Source organism: Penicillium subrubescens (genome assembly GCF_028828155.1).
Source record: "Penicillium subrubescens strain IBT 31985 chromosome Unknown utg000003l_segment0_segment0, whole genome shotgun sequence".
Lineage (NCBI taxonomy): Eukaryota > Fungi > Ascomycota > Eurotiomycetes > Eurotiales > Aspergillaceae > Penicillium > Penicillium subrubescens.
Window position 1 is genome coordinate 19766 of NW_026643153.1, and position 24271 is coordinate 44036.

A 24271-nucleotide genomic window follows, 5' to 3' on the forward strand; every position below is an offset into this window, starting at 1 on the left:
TTCAGGAAATTCGACAAAAGCGCCGAACCTAGATATACACGATCGAAAAAGTGATCGGGAAACAGCTTAGGCTAAGGGTGACCGGCAAAAATAACAGAGGCCGGTCAACTCGCTAGTGAGTGGATCCGCAGATATATCGGCTGGTTATCGCGAAATTTATAGGACCTTCACCCGAAACTAACAGGCTCGATTACAACCGACGGACAGCGAGAGGCCGTTTATTATTCCCCTAGTATTCTCAGTTCATTTTAGCCGGCGTCTTAGAAGAAGCTCGGAGAGAGCACGTAAGGATATGTCGACATGAATGGGTGCATAAGCCCATGAGAGCTATCGAACTTGACAGAATGCGACGGAACGTCCACGTGACGACGATCTTCAACGATTGACATCAACAACTTGCACACATGACGAAAGAGCTTCAACACTCTACATTTCTCCTGATTTCTATAAGATTCTAGTCTGACGTATTGCCTCGATTTCATGAAGTTATAAATATTGCCTGTTTTCCATAGCTAGTTGAATCAAGTTTAATGATTGTGATGAAGTTGGAGCATTCTTCTATCATAAGTTAACTTCCGATTCTGAGCCGAATCGTACGACCTGACTTGACCTATACGATTCTTCGCCAATCGTATACTGATTTGACCAACCGTGTACACTCGCTTGCTTGTACACGACCGAAGGATTTACACTGACCCCGTAAATCCGACAAATATATACTAATAGATGTCTAGATAGCACTTCTCTCGATCTATATACCAATTCTCTGTTCTAAAATTCATTTATTTGTCAACGATATCTGGAATATACATTCGATTCGCCCGTAGCTTAAATGGCTATATATTGTCCTAGGGAAGCCGATTATAAATTACTATCACCTAGCTCTAGGTGTTCCTGATTGCTAAGAACGTCTTAATTATACCCTTCTAGAAATATATAATTTGATTCTACTATTCTATAATTTACTAACACTATTTTAGTCTCTAGTAGGATATAGCTAAATAGGACCCTACTAAATATCTTCTACCTGCTACTCTAGCTTAGTGTCACACGCAGCTTTATAAAATTAGGCTTCAGGAGGTAGGCGAGCTACTTAACCCTGAGGATCCTCTTATCTAGCTACGTAGCGAGAGAGAGCAGCTATATCGCTAGGTCTATAAGGCCCTACGTAAGCGGGCCCTTTTCCACTACAAATCAGGTACCCTGCCTATATTAGAGGTTAGTACTAGGCCCCTTAGCGCGTTTAGATAGGGCCCGAACACCTAATAGTAGCAGGACGCGGAAGTGGAAGCAGCTAAACACGAGGATCCTGATCCTTTATGATGTTTCTTTTTCCATCGTTTATCTTATCCTTTCCATCGTTTATCTTATCCTTACTATCGTTTATCTCATCCTTTCTCTCGGTTAGATTATGTTTTCTATCGAGTATATCCTCAAAAAAACCTGTCTTCTTTTATCGCAAAAATAGCATCCCAGCAGGCTGTTCCTATTAAAACTATACTAGCTGCTATCTATCAATTAGGAGCTACACTATCAGCAGCGGCAAATACACTATCGCTGTCGATTTCATCTAGTAAATCATCAATTCTACCTAGTACACTATTAATTCAACACAGTACACTATCGATTCTAAGCAGTAGATCATCGATTTCAACCAGCACGCTATCAGTTCCGGCTACACAGGCACCGCCACAGCTCAATATACGCTTTGCGGCTCTCTCTAGTACTATAAGCCAGGCTCGAACTGCTTATACTAGGCGCCTACCACTAGTAGTTAAGCCTCCGGTTGATAAGGATATTATATTTAATATAACCTACTACCTAAAAGTAGTAGGTTACGATATTCACCTAATCAAGGGTAATCTTCCTTACTCTCTCAATTATATTCCTATCTCTCTAGTTTATATACTAATCACTAGTGTATAGATACCCTTACCACAATATATATATCATCCTCTCAGCAATAGAGCTCCTGTCAACATGTGGATGTGCGATACCCCGCACTGAGCGTGTAGATAAGCAATACACATCGGACCAATCGGATATCCACCACTACACGATACGATGATAAGATATCTTAACTATCTTATCAAATGGAAAGAACAACGAGTTTCCTAACACTCTCGTATCCCCCATGTTACTCTGAGAGTTTTATCAGTCTTTTTTCTTGACATTCTGCTATGTACCCAAAGTTATAAATACTGCCTGTTTCCCTAGTTAAATTGAACAAGTTTGACACCATTTTCACTCACTAATAGAGCTCAAGGCAATTCTGATTTAACTGTGTTGACCTTCCACTGTTCAACCTGTTCGCTGCCGACCCACCTCTATTGCACTTTCGTCACTCTTCCATAATCGTGGTATTCGATCGACCTGTGTGCGCCTACAAGCACACGCCTCAGGGTTTATGCACACGGCGTAAATCCGACAGCTCCCTTGTTATGATATATCCTGGGATGAGGTTATTCCCAAGCGTTGGTGCCTCAGGCTTCCCGGACCTGATAAGCCGGCAGGCTTTCTGTGGAGGCTCGCTGGGGCTTCGGCATCAGTACGTGTACGAACTCCTGCAGGGAACACCCTTGACAGAGGTTACACAAGCCTCGTGTTTCACCCCGCTCCCATTTCCCTACTAAGGATACATCTCCTTCCTGTTTGAGCGATGAGACTGTATATAAATTGACCTATGTTAAAGAGGTTTTACGATCCTCAAGAAACAGTCTTTGACTATCTCACACTATTGACTTGGCCCCATTTCTCCTACCTGATTGACAGGCCTCTATCCTAACTTATAGAGTATATCCTTACATCCCTACATATCTTCTTATCCGATCTACATCGCCGACTATAAGGTTTACGCAGCGCTGATTACTCCGCGGATATCGAGGATACTCCCTTACTCGCTCGGGACGTATTTGCGACTAGTAACACTAGGCTATTAACAGCGCGCTAGCTCGAACCTACTAGTTTTACTAGTAATAGTAATCCTACAGTGTTGACTATCCAGCAACTTTATCGAGTAGCGAGCAAGGAGAAGAGCGTGCCCATCTTCTATGTCATTATACAACGATCACAGCAGGGGGAAGGTAGGCTAACCTACAGGCCGCCATCAATTAAATCTAAAGACGCAGCTACATATATAGACCGCGTAGCAGAGGAACGCCTAGCTAGGGAACGCCTAGCTACTATCATAGATAGCCTAGCTTCCATCGTGGATGGCCCAGCTTCCATCGTGGACGGCCCAGCTTCCATCGTGGCAGAGCCTACGCAGTGCAGGGCTAGCCAGAACGCATCAAAGAAGGGCAGACCTCGCAATTCTCCCCCGCCAGCTACAGTGCAAAGGAACCTGAGTCAGCGACGTCGAAGATGAGGAATACTATGCATTTTTGCTAGTACTATGTCCTAAATCCATGTACTTAAAGAGCAGCAGTAGATAGTTCTAATTGATTGTATTTTTTTGGGTGTATAAGATCTATTTCTAAGACCTTTGTGATAATGCATGAAAATTAGGTAGTGGTGTAGAAAGATTCAATAGCGATGGGACTTGGCCAAATTTTAATGGAACTTGGCTAAATCAGAATTCTGCCGGTGAAATCTGCATTATAATTATGCATTGGCGAATGGCGTCTATACACCGCCGTACCAGGTGGTGCTGCCAGCCTTTCCCTTAATTTAAGGTTCTGTAGATACTGTCAGCATATATAGGTCGGGTATGCTGATTACATTCGAACTCTTGGTAAGGGGCTGTGTGTTAACGCCTCTTGTAGAGCATTGGGTGAATTATCGGGCCCTGAGTAGTAAATATAATTCTAAGAAAGCTAAAGGTTGTCGCCCATGGAGCATTTTTGGCCTATTAGATTATTATGTGACTGCAGCTTCCGCTCTTAGCGCCATTTTAGTCCGACAGATACTTTCGTTTAATATACTTTGAGATATCTCTGTTATTCGATTTAATTAATTCTTTAGCTAATTTAGCTAATTTAACTAATTTAATTAATTTGCTTAATTTATCTAATTTTTAATACTCTTTAATTATATACTAATAAGCTCTTTTAAATAGTAGTAAATATTTAGATTCCTATTTTAAAGGATCTGGAAAAAGTATATTACTATAGGTGGGATATTTGGCACATTCTATTCAGCTAAAGTATTATATTTAACATTTGTAGCTAATCCTAATGGTCCATTATCTAGTTAAAAAATTGCACACGAAGGTGATTTATTCTTAACTGTTTCAGATAACCAATTATATAATAGTATAATAACAGCTCACGCTATAAAAGGGTCATATGGATTTAGTAGTTTCAGTTAACTGGAAAAGACGGTTAAGTCGATAACCCTAAAACACCATACTAAATGCGATTTTTTCAGGCTACGATAAACCAACAACCACAAGCAGATTTTGTTCATTTCCAGTAGTATGTAAATTCTTAGTATCAAAAATAGTGCAGAATAATTGAATGCCCAGAAAAGTATTTATTTACCAATATTACCGAAATACGCTCCGATGTGGAGTTTTATGTTTGTATACCAACATTATCACACCTTAAAATATCTCTCGACCTGGTAAATATATCTAGTATGATGTACTAAACACTGGAAGATTCCAAGACGCCTCGAATGGTGTTGTTGACTTGGGAGCTTTTGTGACATTTGGAGAGGGGATAACTTAGACCAATTTTATCGCATAATAGACAGAATATCCTACTACATGAACGGCGATAAGATGATAAATACGCCAAACTGTAAAATAGAATCAAATAGTACCTCACTTTTGAAGCTGTCATATTGTCGTTGCCATTCCAGTTCCCTTATCATATTTCGATTATACTATAGCCCCTTTTGTATTCTCATCTGTAGATAGATAAAGATTAGGTTGTCGCTCCTGTAAAGATGGCCAGGATCAGGAACGGAGACTAAGTCTCACCTTTCCATATCGATAATTACATTTCTCCCCTTCTTCTGAAGCTCTGTCAACTGCCAGAGCATTCAACCACACGGCCAAGCGAATCCCTGCTTTGAGAATTTGTGCTTCCACAATAGGAGTAGCGTCGTGGTAATACTGTCCACCCAGATCGTGACTCGTAAGCCATTCAACGCCATTTTTGAAAACAAAATCACAATTCAGTCTGTTTGTCTCACTTGCCCATATCATAGAGCATTTTAATGGCCTGTTTATGTCAGAGCATTCTGCATGAAGGGGCCTCAGTCCCTGAGACTGGAACAATTTTTCGGCCCACTTCACAGCAGGCTCTTTTTCGTCGTTGTGCTTATGGCTGTGCTTAAGTCCGTTCACTTTATGGGGGATATCCGTGTCCCACACACTGTGAAGGTTCGTCTTGTCGCAGCGTTTGTCAAAGCAAACGTGAATATCGTTGCCTCCTCGACACTTATCCTCAACATGCAGTGGTTGGTGTAGATCACCAATGAAATGTATTAAGAACTTCAACGCGTCACCTTGCTGCGTCTTCTCCAGAGTGGGGTTTTGAACTCGGTGTGTCTTTTGAACGTTAGTAAGGGTTTGCTGATGTTTGCATCTAATTGGATTGTATTATTTAGAGGCATCTTTCACTGACCATATTTTCAATAGCAGATATAACACATCCGTCCTTCGTGCAATCTGTTTCATAGGAAACACGACACGAATCAGACGGTTGATCCTGGGCATCTATTTGAATAAGCCTAGGGATCTGGAGTAGCTAGCATTAGTACATACCTATATAATGCCATGGTCTAGTAAATGGAAATTTCCATTTCTGGTGATCGGGCCACACTGCCGCATCTGAGATATCAAAATCCCCATCCGGGTGAATAAGGTCTTTCACTAGCTGAGTACCCTCCTCAGTTAGATACTTCTCTGCCAAATATGCTACCGTTCGATGACCGAGGTCTCCCCAGCCCCAAGTGAACGGCACTGTGTAACTGAGTAACAGAAGTGACCAGAGGGAGTACATTGCTGGTGGGCACGCAACTGGTAATCGCTATTGGAAAGCTGAGCTTCGGATAGAATTTTTTGAGTCTTAAATGGAAAAATATACTAGGAGACATAGTGGTCAAGTATTTATGAGTCCTCGGAAATAGAAGCAAAAATCAGTTCTACTATGTAGACAGCCCTCCGAACGGTCTAGATCCAGCAAGCTTAGCGGATGGGACAAGCCTAGATGCGAATTTTCTGCTGTTTGCAGCTGATTTCTCAATGACCTAAAATTCCTGCTCCGTGGGCCGAGCCCCGTAAGGAGATCGTTGGTAACTGGGAGGCTGAACGAATCTAGCACGAAGCTTGGATTTCACCCGGGAATTACATTAAACGTACACGACTGAGGTCACTCATCACCCGAATCCAAAATATAATCTTGCCACTAGCTTTTCTGAATTTCTGTCCCAGAATAATTATTTTGAAACTTGATTTACCATTGAAATCAATAGGGTGTTTTCAACATGAAGCCATTTATCGCTTGGCGAGGGAGCTCAGCCGACGGCTTCTAGAGCCGAGATGGAGTTTGGGTCAAAACCAAGACAACAAAAGTACATAAACTACTTAGTTTAGTAAGTAGAATGATAGGTATAGATGGATGTAGAAATATGTAGTTGTGATTCAAAGTCACCACGTAACCAGTATTGCACACTACTCTCGTAGTAGCTACGGACTAATTCCAATAAACTTGAGTCGATTCTTGATCAAGGGGGCAATTTGAGGGATCAGGACACAATCACGAACAACGAATGTGCACGAACAACGCATGTGTAAACGGAAAGTTTCTTCTCTGAAGCCATTTTCCTCAGTGCAGGTGACTTGATACGAGCGTTGTCTCTTGGCAAAACACACTCTAGATACCTAGCAGGATCTAGTCCCATGTAAACATTGTGTGTTTTCACGGGTGCGCTTATTTTGAAGGATCTATGGTATATCCAAACTTTAGAATGCGCGAAGACCCGGCATTCTGCTTGTGGATATTCGACAGGTTCTAGATTTACTCGGATCATGATCAAAGACAAAGACTAAACTTAGTGCATATTCTAAGTTGTACCTATTAACTAGTAGGATTATTTTGGAATGAGGGCATCATTGTCTGCTCTTACCGCTCAATAGGTGCGTGCCATTGTATTGGGTTAAGTAGTGGACTGGTGACGAAACTCGCCCTTCCAGCTCATGGAAGTATGTCATCTATAAACCTCTTTACAAGATTGCGCCAATCACGTCCCGAACAAGCGAAACCTGGAACGGATCAATCCACTAGCCAAACCTTACATCTCTCATGGTTCTCACCCATTGCCATTGGCAGTCTTTGAGATCTACTGTCGGTATTATTATTATTCAAATCGTGTAGGCTTTTGCATGTACAGATGCAAAAGAGTGGGTTGGTTTCAGACTTGAGGCCATTGCTACAAGTGGGGGGTTGAGGGTTTTGGTTCAATGCCGGGGTTTCATGCCCACCAATCAAATCCGCCATGAACCATGAGCTGGAACTGAGACTTGATTGCAAGCGGGGATATTTCTCTGCTAAGCCAAATCGCAAGACATCATCTTACTGTCAAACCGTGAGACTTCTTCGAGAAATGCTCCCATAATAATGGCTAGGTTTGATTTGTCATCGCGAGCTGATCACTTGATACGTCTTTAAGGAAAATAATCCCCGCTAGATCGTGTGGCACAAATGAATATATTAACTTTAACTCCCCTTGTCTAGATAACACAATCATCATACACTCAAAATTGCCTCACAGACCAGCTTAACGTCTCTACTCCTTCCCGTCATGCCCCGCGAATCGGTGCAGCTAGCGGCCCAGCTGGCAAGTTACAAACGTATCATCCTATGTGCAGACGGGACCTGGCTTGCGTCCGACCTGGGAGACGCGTCCGTGCCGTCCAACGTTGCGAGAATTGCTCGCACCATCGCGACGAGTGGCCCAGACCTCCATGGAAACATCGTTCAGCAAATTGTCTCATATCATTCTGGACTGGGAGCGGGGGAGCTCCCTTTCCAAAAGGCTATTTTTGGTAAGTTCAGATGTTGTCAATTTGATATAGTGCAGGGCTGATGTGATAACCGTTTCCTGTCTATCATAGGCGGCATCGGCTGGGGTTTAGACAATGAAGTTTGTCAGATCTACGAGTTCATATCCAACAACTACGTTAAAGGTGATGAGTTGTTTTTTTTGGATTCTCGCGCGGCGCTTTTACCGTCCGCTCCGTAACTGGCCTTGTCTCCGACATAGGCGTGCTCTCATCTCAACACATGTCGCACTTCGCCGAAATGTGGAAGGCTTACCGGGAAAATACAGGCGGACAGCCCTTCCGGAAGACAGCATGGTATCAGCAGAATCACGGCAAACTGCGCTTAGAGGATGATGTCCGCATCAAGGTAGTGGGTGTTTGGGATACTGTTGGCGCTCTAGTACGTGCAGATTCTTCCGAAGCAGCAAGTGACAGGGGCTAACAGTGTTATTAACAAGGGGATCCCTAATTGGCCGTTGGTAAATTTGGCTTCAAAAGTGGGTATCAATCTTTCAAAGCAATACGCATTTCACAACACAAATGTGTCAAAATGTGAATTCATCGCTCATCACCTACACGTCGTCTTCCACTTTCAATGCAACCCCGCTTACCAGTTGGTGTAGACATAGACTATGCCTTTCAAGCCCTATCTATCGATGAGAGACGACTCACCTTCCCACCAACCCTTTGGCACAGAACTCAGGATGCGCCAGCCAAGGATCTACAGCAATGTTGGTTTCCCGGCGTACACCAAAATATTGGGGGTGGGGCGCCGGATTGTGAAATTGAGGATATCACATTTGCATGGATGGTATGCCCTTTTTACCACCTCTTCTTCCACTCCATTTATTATCACGTTTCATTGTCTACTAACTTGGGACCTCCAGGTGGACAATCTTTCCGGAATGTTGGCCTTTGAAGGTGTGATAATCGAGGAAATAATCCAGAAACACCTTGCTACGCGTGCCGAACGTAACTCACTAGCCCAACAAAAAGATAATTGGGGCTGTGGGTACATCAGATCCAATTTTGCTGGCCTGCTGGGTGCGTTCTTCCGTGGGCTAGGGAAACAGGACCGCACGCCGGGAAACTATCCGCAGGTTCCAGGGGATGACAAGAGCGCTCGCACCACTGAAGAGTCCTTCCATCCGATTGCCCGGATCCGGAAGACCAAACTGGCTGGAGGTTATTCACCAGCTGCGCTGGGTGGATATGTGATCGAGGGGCCCGGTAATGGTAGTGGTGGCCAAACCGGCTGGCAATGGGTCAAAAAGGACGTTTCCCTGGCAGTGCCAGAGTACGTTTTGCTCCCGGATAAGAAGATGACTGTGACACATAATTTGGATTTTGTGTCCCGGCCCAGCCTATCCAGAACTCTATGTCCAAAGAGCCGTTTGGCGGACCTCGATCGACATAACGGTATAGCCATACCTGCTAGTGAGACGACTGCCATTCAATGAGATGTGTCTTGTGCAATCAATTCTTGGTATGTTTGTGGTATGTTTGCGTGACGGTCAAGAATCTATATATCCATATTGAAATGCAGCAGTTTCACATATTTAAGGAAGTTTTCTTGCTACCAGGGTGGACTGAACGCGTATCTTCTAGATATTTCTTGGCTAAATAAGCTACCATTCGATGGCAGATATCTCCCCAGTCCTGAGTGACATAGATTATATGAATGAGTAGCAAACTAACCAGAGATGATGCATTGTTATTGTTGACTTGTGGGCTGGTATCTATCAATATTGGAATGTCTGCGGAACCAGTTCTCTTAGGTGAAAGGTCCACCAGACAGTCTAGATTCAGGAAGGCTTGCAGTGACATTAGATCTGGAACATGAACATTATGCTATTTGTGGCAGAATGATGATGAATTTATTATTGGATCTCGGGTGATATATCATGACCGTAAACCAGAGACGTCTGTCCCATGGCCCTAGCATGCCCAAGAAGGTCGCTTGTATTTCGACGGCTGAATGAAAGCATAAATGTAACAGCAAGGGTTCATAGTTCAGTACGTTAATACGAACTGTGATCGGTCCATGGCCCGTCCAACCATTTATATGACACTCTAATTTAACGGACTCACTCTATTGGTGCATATTCTCTTGTAACTTTTTAGTAACTAATTAATATACATGATACGTAAGCTGGACAGATAATCAAACTGGATTGGGTCTTAGGGAGTTTGGGGGCTATCGTGGCCATTTAGGTTAGTTATCCATATCCATATTAGTCATCTACTGCTAGCGGCAAGGCTTGTAACAGTTATTGGGATGTGTAGAGTTGCATGGGGGGTTTTGAAACTAAGTGGCCTATGACTAATATCCTGTATCTCTGGCAGGCGATTTGGAGCTCCGTAACCCGCATTGCAGAAGGGGTAACTGATCGTTATGATTAAAACTTTAAAGTATATTGTGAGTCCATCGCAAATGCCTGGTCTGGACCCCGCCAGTACCTCCGGGTAAGACCGACACCGTTTGCGGATAAAAAGCGGAAGTCCGCCTGGAAGGAACCTTGCCACTGAAACATACTAAACTTTATTTAATTCTTGGCTATGGGAATGACACAGCGTACGATTGGTGTCATAGGTAAACGCTGGTCGATTTCTTAATGCCAATAATCAAAGCTTATTTTGATTTACGCAGCTAATTCTATCATGCCAAACACAGCTAAGTCTCCCAATGTGTACAAATACCTTAACAGCACGCGATAGTGACTACATTGATCTACTCGTGTAATACTGGGCCCTCTATTGCTTTAGTAGCTTCATCTGAGTCAGCCTGCGAGGTCACAGCTCCCATACATATCCCACCCGCGCCCCTCCGTCGCCACGACTGCCACTATCATGTCCCCAACACGGGCAGTACGAAATATGATGCGCGACTACGAGATTCGGCTCCTGCTCAAACCAAGTGCAGTTCTCAACCCTGAACACGAGGTAACGGCTACCGTCCTATCGACCTTCGAGATGCCCCCGACTGTCACAAAACTGAATGTCCAATTCCTCGATAATATCTCCAGGGACCTCTATGCCGCCGACTGGAGCGCCCGTATCCGTAAGATCGAAAACGATGATAACTTCGAGCTGACGTATAAGAAGCGGTATGCCGTCACAGGCGGCGACATTGACGCTGCTCTCGTTGCGGCTAACAACGATGGCTTCAACGCTGGCAGCGCAAAATTCGAGGCGCAAGTCGAATAGGGTAGGGTGTTTAGCGACTACCTAAAACATAAAGGACGTGACCATCTTTTAGGTCGCTCAGGCAGGGAACAGTGGAACGAATTGAAATAACATACGCTTTGAGTAAAGATCTCCGCAAGCAATTATGTCATTTTTCAAGGGTCTCACCATGACACGTCTATCCCCATATCCCCAAGAAACCCCCGCAGCACCAGCTGTAAGATGCCTAGTCGAATAGGTTGAAATGTCAAGCCTGTGTCAAAATTTCTTTCAAAGGAAATTGTGGCTTTAAATCAAAAAAGAATAATTCATGTTCAAAATTTCACGTGAATGTCAGTTTGTCTCTTGAGTCAGCGTATGGTTTGCAACGGTCTCGTGATTTTTGACCTCGATGTCACGCCTAGGGACAATTTATATTTCCTTCCATTGATAAAAATATGAAGCTTTTCAATCATCTACATTCAGTGAAGTTGCTATTCAAACACCACTTAGGCCTCAGTTCGATCATATATTTTGTGACATATAAGTGGCGTCTCTTATACTATCATATAACATCCCTCGGATCGTCGGCTTCCAGCGGCTCCATTGGTGTTCGGGGCCAATTGGCCCTGCGGCCATTGACCCAATGACCCTGTTTTCTTTTGTTCAATTTTTAGCGAATGAAGATAAATAAGGCAGGAGGTTCGTCCCGAATTTATAGCTTCTCCCGGGTGGTAAAGCAGTGGGTGAAATTGATATGAATCATACACATCACCAACATAGTATGTAAATGGTCTGGACTGTCAACCACTATCAGCTAAGCAGACAATGCAATAAAATAGTCTGCACCTCGTAGCATCTAGGCATTGGTAATCGCCGGTTGCGCTGTATAGAAGAGAAGCGTATGATTTTCTATGGATAGACGCGTAAGATTAGCTTCAACTGCTTCTTGGAGCTAGAATCGACTCTGTACACCAAATTTATTATTAAACTGTCCCATTCACAGTTTGAATAGAACCGCGCGTGATACCCTCTTAGCATTCTATGATTGAAACAGAGTTTCAGTCTTCAGGTTTATGTGACCCACAGATCAGGTAACCATGCGACAAGGAAATTTGGCTGAAGAGTAACCAAAGCCTTCTTTTTCCTGCCTGCATTCGGTAAATGACATGACAAAAGTACTCAGTTATAAAGCTGCTTCAGAAGAATAGTATTCCGGGCCCGATTCCATTCCAGCGTCTGCAAAGAGAAATTCATAAAAACGATAAATCTGTACACTCTTTTATGCTTCATTATTTCTATAAAATCAATCAGCTGCTAATTACATCCGTTCGCTAAATCAAAGGCCAAGGCATTGACTTCAGATTAGACCCAATTATGTCCATTAGGGTCCTGATGGTATGTGCCAACCATTCAAAATCCCATTCAGTTATCCAACTTTCAAATGCTGTTTGCACTAATTGTGAATATTCAGCTATAATATCGAGTCCACCGTAAGCAACTTGATCTAGGCCGGAACTGGATAACTTAGTCTCCGTTTGCGGGTAATAATCTCATGTGCTCCAAAAGTACTAGTGGATTCAGGATCTAGATTCTCCTTTCGGTGGCTGATGAAAGGCTAATATGGTTCTTCAGCGCCTGTATTATACTCAAAGAGAGAATATATGAGAAACAGTGATCCCAACGAACGCCCTGCAAAGTGCTTTAGTCGCCTACCTGAACACCACCTAACCAAAGCACCATTCGAAAACCCTTATCAGTCCCACAATGACGGGCAGTATTCGCCCAATCCACCACGCCCAAGCCCTGACCAGCCTCCACAACGATTATACTATTTTTGATGCTCCCTTAAGTCAAAGAGGTCCTGCTTCGCTGAAGACCTAAGACGCAGCTTAAGCAATGTGTTGAGAGCAGAATTATTAACTGTAAGGGGCATAAAAGTGTGATTCTGCGTATATCTTAGTCTGCTAGTTCCGGCAGATCCCTAAAGGTTAAATGTTTTGCGTTAAGCCAGCCGTGGTTCGCATTCCTGGAATACACTTTCACTTCCACCATTTAGGTTCGGGTCATCCCGACTCAGCCGGTCGGAATGTTTACCCGCCGAAACAACAGCAATGTTCGAGATCAGCCCGAGCCATGGGACAAACACCCCTGATCCATGGTTTTTGATCAAATGGCCTGGCAATCAAAAACAATATTGCAATCAGCAGTTTTTGCACTGCAAAACTGTAGACTAATTCCGGGTTGTGCTAGATGCAACCGTAATATTTCCTGGATCTAGACAATTCGATAGACCTGCCATCTAATCGTACTGAATTATCTAGAACTTCCAATCCTAGGAAATCTTAACACATAGCTGGTAGATTAGTTTCACAGCTACCCATAATTTATTTAGGCTTTGGCTTTACAACTATTGGATACGAGGTATGAACCTATTTTTGTAACTAACGTTCTGCAGTCTTACGGTGACACAGCAAAAGTATTTGGAACACCCCCAGCCCCACCTCCCTTACCGCCCACACTAGCTTTACCGCCTACTAGATACGCGTAGTAAGAAAACACGCTAAGTTGCATGAAACGCGTTGGTTGCAAGATTAATTAGAACCTCCTATCCAGTATCCTCAATTGTATCTTGCTGGCCTATTTTATCGCTTATATAGGCATATAATTCAACTGCCGCCCTTATAGCTCGTTCAAAAGAGCTTACGCCAGCGCTTTGAGAGCGTATGTGTGAGCTGTATGATATTGGCTGGGGATATAGGCGTATTCATCGTCGATAGATAGGCGGGGAATGGTGGCAATAAGGCTCGATCCATATTTGATGAGGGCGCACTAGGTGCGCATCAGAATGCATATCCTCTCGGGCTAGCAGCAATTGTCAAGAAAAGCGGAAATTAGGCACCAAGCGTCATGGTAATACTTCTCTCGCCTTTCAAAAGATACTGGAATCCGCTGTATGGTTAACTAAGGCCATGAGTCTTCTAAGATTTTATAATAAGAACTTGAGCGTTTCCATTCGCGTAAAAAGACAGGGAAATCTTGTGTATATTATTTCAAGGATAAACACCGATCTCAAAGCTTCGACGTTCCCTCATCTTCGGCATGACATATCCTCCACCCAACAATACATCTAGTTCAAACGAACAGTAAATAATAGTATATTCCTTCGTAACTCTTAGTGCTTAGTTCTTCCGGCACTATTCGTAGTTTTTAGCGGCTGGATTCGTTCCGTAGAAGTGAATCACTCACATAACCCCAGCATCCCGGGCCGTCAGCAGTGCAGTCAAGTAGTGGACAGCAGTCAAGCCCAATCGACGGATTGCAGCGCAGTCCCGGTCTATCCTGGCAGGTAATTACAGGTGTATTGTCGTAGTTAGAAGCCCACGGCTCATCAAAGTGGTGTATAAGACCGAGAGCTGAAACTGCAAACAGAAGCACTTCAACGAACTTCATGGTGAGATCGAAAACCGATATAAGAGGTTGTCTACCGATATTGATTGCTCAGGAAGCATGAGCTGTGACTAGGGACATTTGGTTCCTTAGTTAGGATATAGCATCTTCTTTATATGTTTATAACTAGGTGTAATTACTTATGTCATAGCTAGGTCATGCCTGAAATGAGCTCATCACCTATATGGATCTACGATTCTTTTGATAGTCCTAGACATCTGGTATGTGACATCACTTGATACCATCGGGTCGTCAATTTTGAGGAAATATATAGAAGGCCCATTGGTGTAAACTAAGATGGTGTTCCTTGGTTAACCATCCTAGCTACATTTATGTGGCAGCAGTAATACTCGAAAAAGCGTGATTGGCACATACCAGGCCAGGCCCATCCATCATTCGCTTTGAAGTTATTAAGTTTTAAAACCCAATCACCCCATACTTTACCCGCCCTTTGATGGTATTTACTACCTACTGAAAAGGCGTAGCCACTACAGGCAAACATGAACTCCCTGGATCTAGACCTGTCTGAATAACTTTCTGACACCATCTGTCACAAAGAATGGAGGCGACCACAGAGTCAAGTGCTTGCATACCCCTCATCTAGTAGCAGATTAAGTCGTGTAGTCACATGGGCTGTCTATTCTAATAGACTCGGTCGAAGGAAATTATCACTACAATTTTGGCTACCATCGAAACCATAATTTTGGGGTACATCTATGTCATGCTCTTAATGAATTGAGCGAGAGTTTTTCATTTTGGTAACAGGAGAACCAAAATGGGACTGACGGGACTAAATTTTGGTCCTACGGGGGTATTTGTAATTCTTGCTAGTCCCATGATACTTGTACGCACTAATTGAAGCGACGAGAAATAATACTACAAGGAAGATCCGGAAGATTTCGCGGCGGATGAATCATGCAATTTGGAATGGTCTGAAAATCTCGATCATACACAAAAAAGAATCAAAATCACAGCGACTTTTGTAATTTGCCTCCTCTTTGCACGTAAATTAGGAGCTATAGCACGTAAGTAATAGTAACACAGAAGGTGAAAATGCAAATAAAGTAGCACTTACTACCGAAGCTCACCACCCTGGTTGGAGATACGTTGACGTAGATTAACATCTCTGTCTGCGTAACTACCGCGGAAATCTCCCTCAAGTTTAGCACGGAGTATAGGTTCAACACCCTGTTCGTAGGCGAATCTTATAGAACCCTGTTCAGCATGTTCGGTAAAGTCATGCCCACCCCAGCCAAAGTTGCCTAATATGATATTAGCATTGATATGATTGCAATTTTGGAAGCCGTCTTACCGTGCTCATCACCAAGGCAATCATCGAGGCGTATTTCGCTATACCGAAAGGCGCTTGGGTCATTATTATACCTACATTGGCCGTATAGGTATGTCCCCCACCGTCTGCCTTGTCCATCGCTTGAAAAAATGCCAAGATCCTTTGTCTCATTCATGGCTGGGAAGATTCTTTGGGTTAACCGTGTTGCAATAAGAGCTTCAGTATTCAAGATACCGTCAAAAAATAATTCACGAACTTCAATCGAGCGCAGACTTTATAGCTAGGACAGACTAAAGTCCCTTCGAAGTGGTGATGTAATTCTGACAGATATTTATGAACGGTCCAGATTGTTCATGAGATAAAAACAGGTGAACTTTTGAAATGAATAATTATCTCTCAAGCTTGAGATCTAGACTGGCCCATTGGGGATGCTTATCTAGGTTGAGTCCGGATTATATTGGGTCGTGCGAATGCCTATCATGTTCTAGATCAACTATCCGGTTTAATTTACAGAACGATGAAAGTTATACTTAATTTAGGGTCAAGACAAGAACGTTCGTCAGTAGCATCATGCTTCGCTTCTAATTACAGCTCCCAAACATGGAATATCTCGTGAGCATGTTTGCTCGTCACAGTGTGATTAGAGATATGATGCGGCCATACGACCTGACAGAACTCAGTTCCAGCCAATATTGCTGGGGCTTCCGCGAGCGTCCGAGTAAAAAGCCGGGTTTACGCTATTTTTATGACGTAGCAGGGTGTTAAAATCCTTCTTGCACCCAACTCGTACGGCCGCGTTGCGCAATGGCAGAGCTTTGGTATATTCGAAGATACGGCGGGTCTCTCGTTACAATGAACTGGCGAGAGCAATACTGCGGAATAACACTATGGAACAACATTTGCACTGGCTGTTAAGAATTGCGCGATCGGGGAAGATTCTCAACTGAGTCTGTAATTACGCCTTAAAAAGGTAAATCATTAAGAGCCAAACGTTCCAAGTTACCAGTAACTTGGATCTAACAATCAATGATCCTGGCGAGTCTGGTGCATTTAGCGAAGTCGCTGGAGCAGTGTCGATGCATTCGTTTACGCACAAATTCAGCATCGGTTCATATTCTTCACAAGATCAATGAATCTTAGTATAACTTAGAGGTAAACCTTGGTTTTTCTCTGTCCCCGTAAGGTTATCTACTAGTCTTAGGATTAAATTAAATAAAGATTTTTAGTTGATTTGCAACTACTACTATATGACATCGTAGCAGAAAGGCAAATATGACACACTCCAACTACTCAAATCCAAGCACTCATGTATTGGTCGGGAGGCGACAAGTGTTATTATAATATGCTATATAACTAACTGTGTGCAACAGATTAGGGACGCATACGTAATATCCGAGCAAACTGCGCGTTTCTAGGCGTAGTACCAGACACGCTGGTCAACCACAGGAGTTATACTAAAATCCGCTATCGCTAAAGCTACAGTGATCTAAGATCAGCATTACGTTAAGAGCTAGCGTTTTCACTGACAGCAATATCTCCTCGGTGTGTGTGACCACTAGCACTAGGTCATATATGATCTTTAGGTGATATTCCGCACATATCTCGAGAGGACGTAGATATAGGTCGAATACGTCCATGGGGGGCTTTAAAAGTTCTGAATAACCTCACAGTTACCATATTCAGCGTTACGACTTCTAATTAGCTGCCCGTTACCACAGCCACTGTAACATCTTGCGCCTCGTAGCGTATCACCTAGAATCTCCCGCGACACCCGATCTATTTATAGCCTATCTATTTCATATGGTATTGAGGTTGTTAATAAGGCCGTAGGAGGACCAAAACTAAATACTTTCAAACGTTATTAGCGTAAGTTCTATAGCACTATAAGTTTATCCAGAAAAGGTATCCGTGTTGAATAAATGCCTAAGTAGAAATTCGAGTTTCCCCTCCTAATCTGATTTAATTTTACAAAAGATACGGTGACATACCTACAATATCACTTTTGTAAGGTCTAATCTAGAGAAAGGTACAAATACATAGAGAATTTGCGATCAGTCTCAAGTGAGAAAGGCATAACTAAACAGAGCGCATAGAAACCTAAGATAAAGATGTTCAACCTATATATTGATTAAGCTTAGCGCAAACAACTTAAATTATACCGTAGTCACTGAGGTACAAAATACACAATAGGCGTCGTTAATTACGTAGTGCCTACCGGCAGTCGATAGAATTGCTACATAGCATAAATGTCCGATGGCTAAAGTTCTAGGAGCTCAGGGTGATTGTCACGGGCCAGTGCCCGATGTTGGTCACGTGTATCACGGGACCTTGGTATGTTGACGTGGGGAACGCGCGGGATTAACTTCCCCTCCTTAAGCTTTTTGTAAACAGCATGTTGGCCTAGTTAGATTGAATCTGTCAACATGTGGATGTGCAATACCCCGCATTAAGTGTGTTGATAAGCAATACACATCGGACCAATCGGATAAACACCCCAGTGCACGACTATAAGCAATACGGTCGGACCAATCACATCAACACCACAGAGCACGACTATACAATACGATGAAAAGATATCAACTATCACATCATAACGCAAAGAACAACAAGTTTCCTAACACTCTTGTATGCCCCCATGTTATTCTGAGATTTTTATCAGTCTTTTCCTGTGACATTCTGCCATGTACCTAAAGTTATAAATACTGCCTGTTTCCCTAGTTAAATTGAACAAGTTTGACACCATTTCCACCCACGAATAGAGCTCAAGGCAATTCTGATTAAACTGTGTTGACCCTCCACTGTTCAACCTGTTCGCTGCCGACCCACCTCTATTGCACTTTTGTCTCTCTTCCATAATCGTGGTATTCGATCGACCTGTGTGCGCCTCTAAGCACACCCCAGGGTTTATGCACACGGCGTAAATCCGACAGAATCTAAGTCTTGCTTCAGCCCTTTCACATACAAAAAGCTTCCTTCTACACCCAGAAGTATCATTAGTCATTAGAAAAGCCCTAGGAAAGCGACCTAGGCACTTATTGGAAACACCCCTGAATCCCTAGCGATTCAGCGACGAATATATATCGTAACGGAATCCTCGCGTATAGATCTCTTAGCGCTCGAGACGTATTAGAAAGCCCTAGAAGATCCTAATTCCTAGGCATATTAGAACATTGGACGAAAAGCGACCGAAGCATTACCGGCACGCTACGTAACCCCTAGTAGTAATGCAGTAACAGGAATCGATAAGCCCTCCCGGGTAGGCGCGAACGCTACTACAGCAGATAGCACAGACCTAGGCTATGCAGAACGAAGAAAGGGAGCGGCGTTACTAGCAAGATACTGCTTAAGAGGAGCGGATACGTCACCTCGAGGCAATACTAGAGTAGCAGGCCTTACTAGCTGTAACGACGACTATAACGAACGAAGAGCAGGCGACACTAGCGCAATCGGCCGCCGAATCGGTACTGATTCCCCCCCGAACAGAGACGATTTACCGACTGAAGCTATACCTACTAGACCTAAAACTATTCGGTAGAAGTATAAGCGACTAGCTAACCTAGCGAATTTCGATTAAGAATAAGCTTAGCGTAGATAGCGAAGCTATTAGTTCTCCCTAGGATTAATGTCGGCCAGAAAAGCGGGTCATATTTCCATTAGGCCAAAAAGGCGTACTTAAGCACGGTCTTCAGGCTTTATTTGGAGATATAAGAGATCAGGTCGTTCAGGGGCCGATATACCCCCCACTATATGCTGACAATTAATTTATCTACGTATTCTCTAGACTGGGGAGGCTAGTATAGAAGAACACTAGAACCTTTATAAAACTCCGCCGAAATATTAGCGAAGCACAGGCCTTACTTAATTTCCTTAAGAGTATCTACAGAGACCCGAATATTAAGGTATATGTGAAGGGCTGAAGCAAGACTTAGATTCAATCTAACTAGGCCAACATGCTGTTTACAAAAAGCTTAAGGAGGGGAAGTTAATCCCGCGCGTTCCCTATGTCAACATACCAAGGTCCCGTGATACACGTGACCAACATCGGGCACTAGCCCGTGACAATACCCCCTCCTAGTCGAGCTCGCTAGGGGTGCGACGACATGGGTTTCGGTGCCGATTTGCTGGCGAATCACATCCGAAACGGGGCCGTACTACTTTTTAAAGGCATCCAAGGCGCTACAATCCTGCACTGAGTCCAATGTTTGCCACGTCTGTTCTGCCTATCCTCTCCATTTCACTAACGCTTCGTCACGATATCCTCGTCCAATCTTCCTCCGTCGTACGGCTAGGATTTGCTCCATATCGTATTCCTCTTCTCTATTAATTAGTAGTGGTGGTGGCTGCGAATCGTCTACTAGCTGAGATAGGAACGGGTCCGTTACTGCTGGGCGAACTAACTTAATATAGAATACCGGGTGTATACTAGTAGGTATTTTAAGTCGGACAGTAAACGGTGACGGAACGTCTACTACTCGGTATCGAGTATATAGCTAATCTAACTTCTTTAACGGTCGTTATGTTCGTACGTTCCGAAGGTTTAGCTAAACCTAGTTATCCTTTTTATAGATAGGCGTCGCCTATCGACGTCGGTTTGCTTGCTCTTCTTCAAGGGCCCATATAGAAGCGATAGCGGCCTAGGCCTAATCGGTAGCCTCTCGTAGGGGATTTACGAACGTTTTGCCTACCTTTCGTAGTAGGGTTAGGGCGTCTTCTAGCTACTCTGCTTCGTTAATACTAATCGGGTTAACTTAGTATCTATAGGTAAAGAGGAATAGCAAGATTCTAGTTAAAGCGGTATTACGATTATTAATTATTACAGCTACTATTGGTAGTAGATCCTTCTAGTTATCCTATACGTACGCAGTAAATATACGTAGGATTCGTTCGACCTGCTAATTAGTACGCTCTATTATACCGTCGGTCTAGGGATAAAAGGTAGTAGATAATTAGCGTTAAATCGATAGCCTTTCATATATTATTTCCTAGAAGGAGCTTACGAATTAGGGGCTACGGTCGCTTATAATCGCTAGTAGTATCTTATAATATATATAGAAGTATATAAGGAACACCTCTACTATATCCTGTACTATTATATTCTGTCGGATTTACGAGGTCGGCATAAATCCTTCTGCGTGCACAAGCAAGCGAGTGTGCACGGTTGGTCAAATCAGTATACGATTGGCGAAGAATCGTATAAGTCAGGTCAAAGGGTCGTACGATTCGGCTCAGAATCGGAAGTTAACAAATGATAGAAGAATGCTCCAACTTCATCACAATCATTAAACTTGATTCGACTAGCTATGGAAAACAGGCAGTATTTATAATCTTTATGAAATCGAGGCAATACGTCAGACTAGAATCTCATAGAAATCAGGAGAAATAGAGTGTTGAAGCTCTTTCGTTATGTGTGCAAGTTGTTGATGTCAATCGTTGAAGATCGTCGTCACGTGTACGTTCCGTCGCATCCTGTCAAGTTCGATAGCTCTTGGGGGCTTATGCACCTACTTATGTTGACAGGTATTTATTAGAGTATTAATTGACACGGTGAGCGGGGGCCGGAAATGGCTCCCGTCCCACCGCCTGCCCGAATTCGCAGTCCCCCTGCCGCTTCGGGAATAGCACCCGCAATCTAGACCCTGTTTGGGTTTAGCGCCGCTCTGGCCGCTTTTACCGCCCTGCCCGTTGCCCGTCCATCTATAAAAGACCCATCGCCCTCTCCTCCTCTTCGTCGACGCACTTTCTCTTCTCTTTCCCCCTTCTTCCCCCCCCCCTTCAACCCCTTTCTTTCTCGGCCCCACCGTCGCCTGCACGTTGGCTTTCAGCCCGATGCACTGCCCCTTTCATTTCGCCGGAGATGCCGCGATCCGGTCGCCCGGGAATCGAAACACGGAGATGATCCATTCCTCCACCGTATTGTGTCCTTGACACCATGTGATTGCGTGTCAATCTACCTTTGATCTCTTCTCAAACAAGTCACCGTGGGTTTCGCTGCAAAGCTATGTCGGTTGCCTTCTGCGGCCGAGACCTTGCCCGCTGAAGGTCTCTGTTTTCCTTCTGACTTCGCAACAGGCGAAGTCTCCCCGGCTGCCTCCCTCGATGCTCCGTGCTCCGCTTCATCCGCCTCATCTGACGCCCCGTCGGAGGTAAAACCATCGGAGGTTACATTGTGCAGCCCTTGGCGTCGCAGATCTACTCTCGGCGGCTTTCTCCCAAACGCCTTAACCTCGCAGTTGTCGTCATCGTCGGCCTCTCCAGTCCATCCTCACCCAATCGGTGAATCTCGACAGCATGCAACGGTGATGCGAACCAATGGCGAAAATACCGCAAGCTCGCCTGACCCAGGTCAATTCCGCATCATGAGGTGAATTCCTGGTCGGGCTTGTTGGAATTCTAGCTTCGTGGATGCGAAAATAGCATGGTCTGGCAACTTTGGATGCAGCGGCATGGGTTGCTGGAGCTGGTCGGTGTCGTCTGCGCCGTGAAGTAGGCGGATTTCGCCTCGCAGTCTATAAAAGAGACTACAATTCCACCCACATAACAAAGCTGTAACCCAACCCTCCCAAATTCTCCATGTCCCCCTTCCCCTTCCAACTGTGCCCTATCCACTGCCCCCTGCCCAAACTCCCGATCCTGGTTTCTCTATTTCTACGAGTGGCCCCAATCCCTTTATGACGTGAACTTGCTCTCCTGCCTTTTTTTTCGCACAATATGTCAAGCGACAGTTTTCGCCTGGAATCCTTCCGCCCGTGGAACCCTTTTCAGGACAAGGCGCAGCCTCTGCGGGATTCTGTCGATATTTGTCGATATCCAAGTCCTGTCTCGATCACCGCCACCTCGCTTCCCTCCAATTCTACCAATTCGGCTTCCAAGAACCCAAATGTTCATTCTCATAAATCTGAGCGACACCCTCTTCCTCCCCGACCGCCGGTGGAGGTTTGCTTGAACGACAGCCTACCACAGGAGTCAAACACTCAGCATCAGCACCATCCCGCTGTGGAGGATCAGATATCATGCATTAACCCCGGAGTTGAGGCGTTCGACTTCAATGATATTCTGCATCTGCAGGATTTACCAAGCTCTGGAGACGAGGACCATCCAATAAATTGTGATAATCTGGGCCCGGAGTCTCAGTGCCCACTCAACTTTGAATCGGGTGATCTGGGGCTCGCTTGCACTACCAGTCAGCAGTCTCAAGTTGGCAAGGCTGGAAGTTCTGGTCTGGCCAGCGAGTGTTGCGACCCAACAATTGATCCGGCAATCCTGGATGATTATCATTTTCAAGATATGGAGCCGACCCCAGCAAGAAAAGAGACCTCTGACGTTGTGGCCCCTTCTCGTTCGTTGGGTAAATCTGTTCGTGGCCGCGGCATGCGACCGAATTCGCAACGGGCGATGAAACCCGGGCGGCAGCAGTCCAAAATCAGCAAGGTTGCTGTCGTCGTGGACAATCGCCACATGAATAGGACTGGCCGGAGTGCTCGAGCAAGCGGCCCCGTTAAAATGTCGTTTTCTATTCTTCGGGATCAATTCTCTTCCCTACCGGTCGAAGAGCGACTACAGTTTTTGTCTTGGTTGTTTGAGGGTGCTTTATCACACTGCGTTTCTACGCGTGCCAACCCAGATACCGCCTCTGTATCCGGATGCATCTCGAGCCAAGCTGTGAACCTGACAGATGAGTATGACCACTCGGGCTCAAGCACCGAATTAGTTGATGCGCAACCTACGAGAAAAGGCTTACCGTGGTCTATGGAAGAAAACTGTTTATTGGTGAGCCTCCGGGAAGAGCAGAATCTTGCTTGGTCGGAGGTGACGAGACTGTTCGCGAAGAAATTCCCCGGAAGAAGCAAAGGGTCTCTACAGGTGTACTGGAGCACGACGCTCAAGAAACAGCGGCTCTCTTTGGCAGACGCAGCGTAAAAAGAAATTCTATCTTATCCATTAGATTATGTCCTCCTCCCTTGAGCTTGAAACTCAAGTGTCGGGACATATCCTCATGATGAGGATTGCTCAAAAACTTTCTTTGCGGTAGAAGAGGCATAATCACCGAGGGAAAAGGGTTGAGCGGCATATCACGTAGAGTGGTCCTTGTCGTCTTATCTAATGAAAAGAAATCTCTCTTCCATCGTCACTATGTAACAACTTCGTTCTTCTGTTGGCTCTCTCACATAAGTCCATGGCTGTCTCGTTCATATTGGTTCGCAATGCAATCAGACCAATTGACGAACCACAAAATGGAGTGGAAGCGGTCGAATCAAGTCAAATATTTGACTAAATGTCCCAAATTAAACTAACTCTCAAATACCATAGAAGCCTTATTTATTCCGTGTATGGGGTGTGCATGGGGTGTGCATGGGGTGTGCATGGGGTGTGCA

General features: G+C 44.3%; 5 protein-coding genes across 5 annotated transcripts; 3 read left to right on the forward strand and 2 right to left on the reverse strand.

Annotated features, from left to right (window-relative positions):
* Nucleotides 1-4924: 4924 nt before the first annotated feature.
* N7473_004240 (S1/P1 nuclease) lies at nucleotides 4925-5951 on the reverse strand (the record flags this gene model as incomplete). The annotated part of the gene is made up of 3 exons (XM_057150180.1): nucleotides 4925-5497; nucleotides 5574-5665; nucleotides 5714-5951. Coding segments are annotated over 3 exons (903 nt in total), but the record flags the coding sequence as incomplete, so codon positions are not given.
* Nucleotides 5952-7752: 1801 nt separating this feature from the next.
* On the forward strand, nucleotides 7753-9453 carry N7473_004241 (T6SS phospholipase effector Tle1-like catalytic domain-containing protein; the record flags this gene model as incomplete). The annotated part of the gene is made up of 5 exons (XM_057150181.1): nucleotides 7753-7996; nucleotides 8066-8137; nucleotides 8215-8393; nucleotides 8697-8804; nucleotides 8881-9453. 5 exons carry the CDS (start codon nucleotides 7753-7755, stop codon nucleotides 9451-9453), a joined length of 1176 nt encoding a protein of 391 aa, XP_057010291.1.
* Nucleotides 9454-10843: 1390 nt separating this feature from the next.
* N7473_004242 (uncharacterized protein) lies at nucleotides 10844-11200 on the forward strand (the record flags this gene model as incomplete). The annotated part of the gene is made up of 1 exon (XM_057150182.1): nucleotides 10844-11200. The coding sequence occupies one exon, from the start codon at nucleotides 10844-10846 to the stop codon at nucleotides 11198-11200; it is 357 nt and encodes a 118-aa protein (XP_057010292.1).
* Nucleotides 11201-15617: 4417 nt separating this feature from the next.
* N7473_004243 (uncharacterized protein) lies at nucleotides 15618-15983 on the reverse strand (the record flags this gene model as incomplete). The annotated part of the gene is made up of 3 exons (XM_057150183.1): nucleotides 15618-15624; nucleotides 15684-15823; nucleotides 15921-15983. 3 exons carry the CDS (start codon nucleotides 15981-15983, stop codon nucleotides 15618-15620), a joined length of 210 nt encoding a protein of 69 aa, XP_057010293.1.
* A 6624-nt stretch (nucleotides 15984-22607) lies between these two features.
* N7473_004244 (uncharacterized protein) lies at nucleotides 22608-23816 on the forward strand (the record flags this gene model as incomplete). The annotated part of the gene is made up of 1 exon (XM_057150184.1): nucleotides 22608-23816. The coding sequence occupies one exon, from the start codon at nucleotides 22608-22610 to the stop codon at nucleotides 23814-23816; it is 1209 nt and encodes a 402-aa protein (XP_057010294.1).
* Nucleotides 23817-24271: the final 455 nt, after the last annotated feature.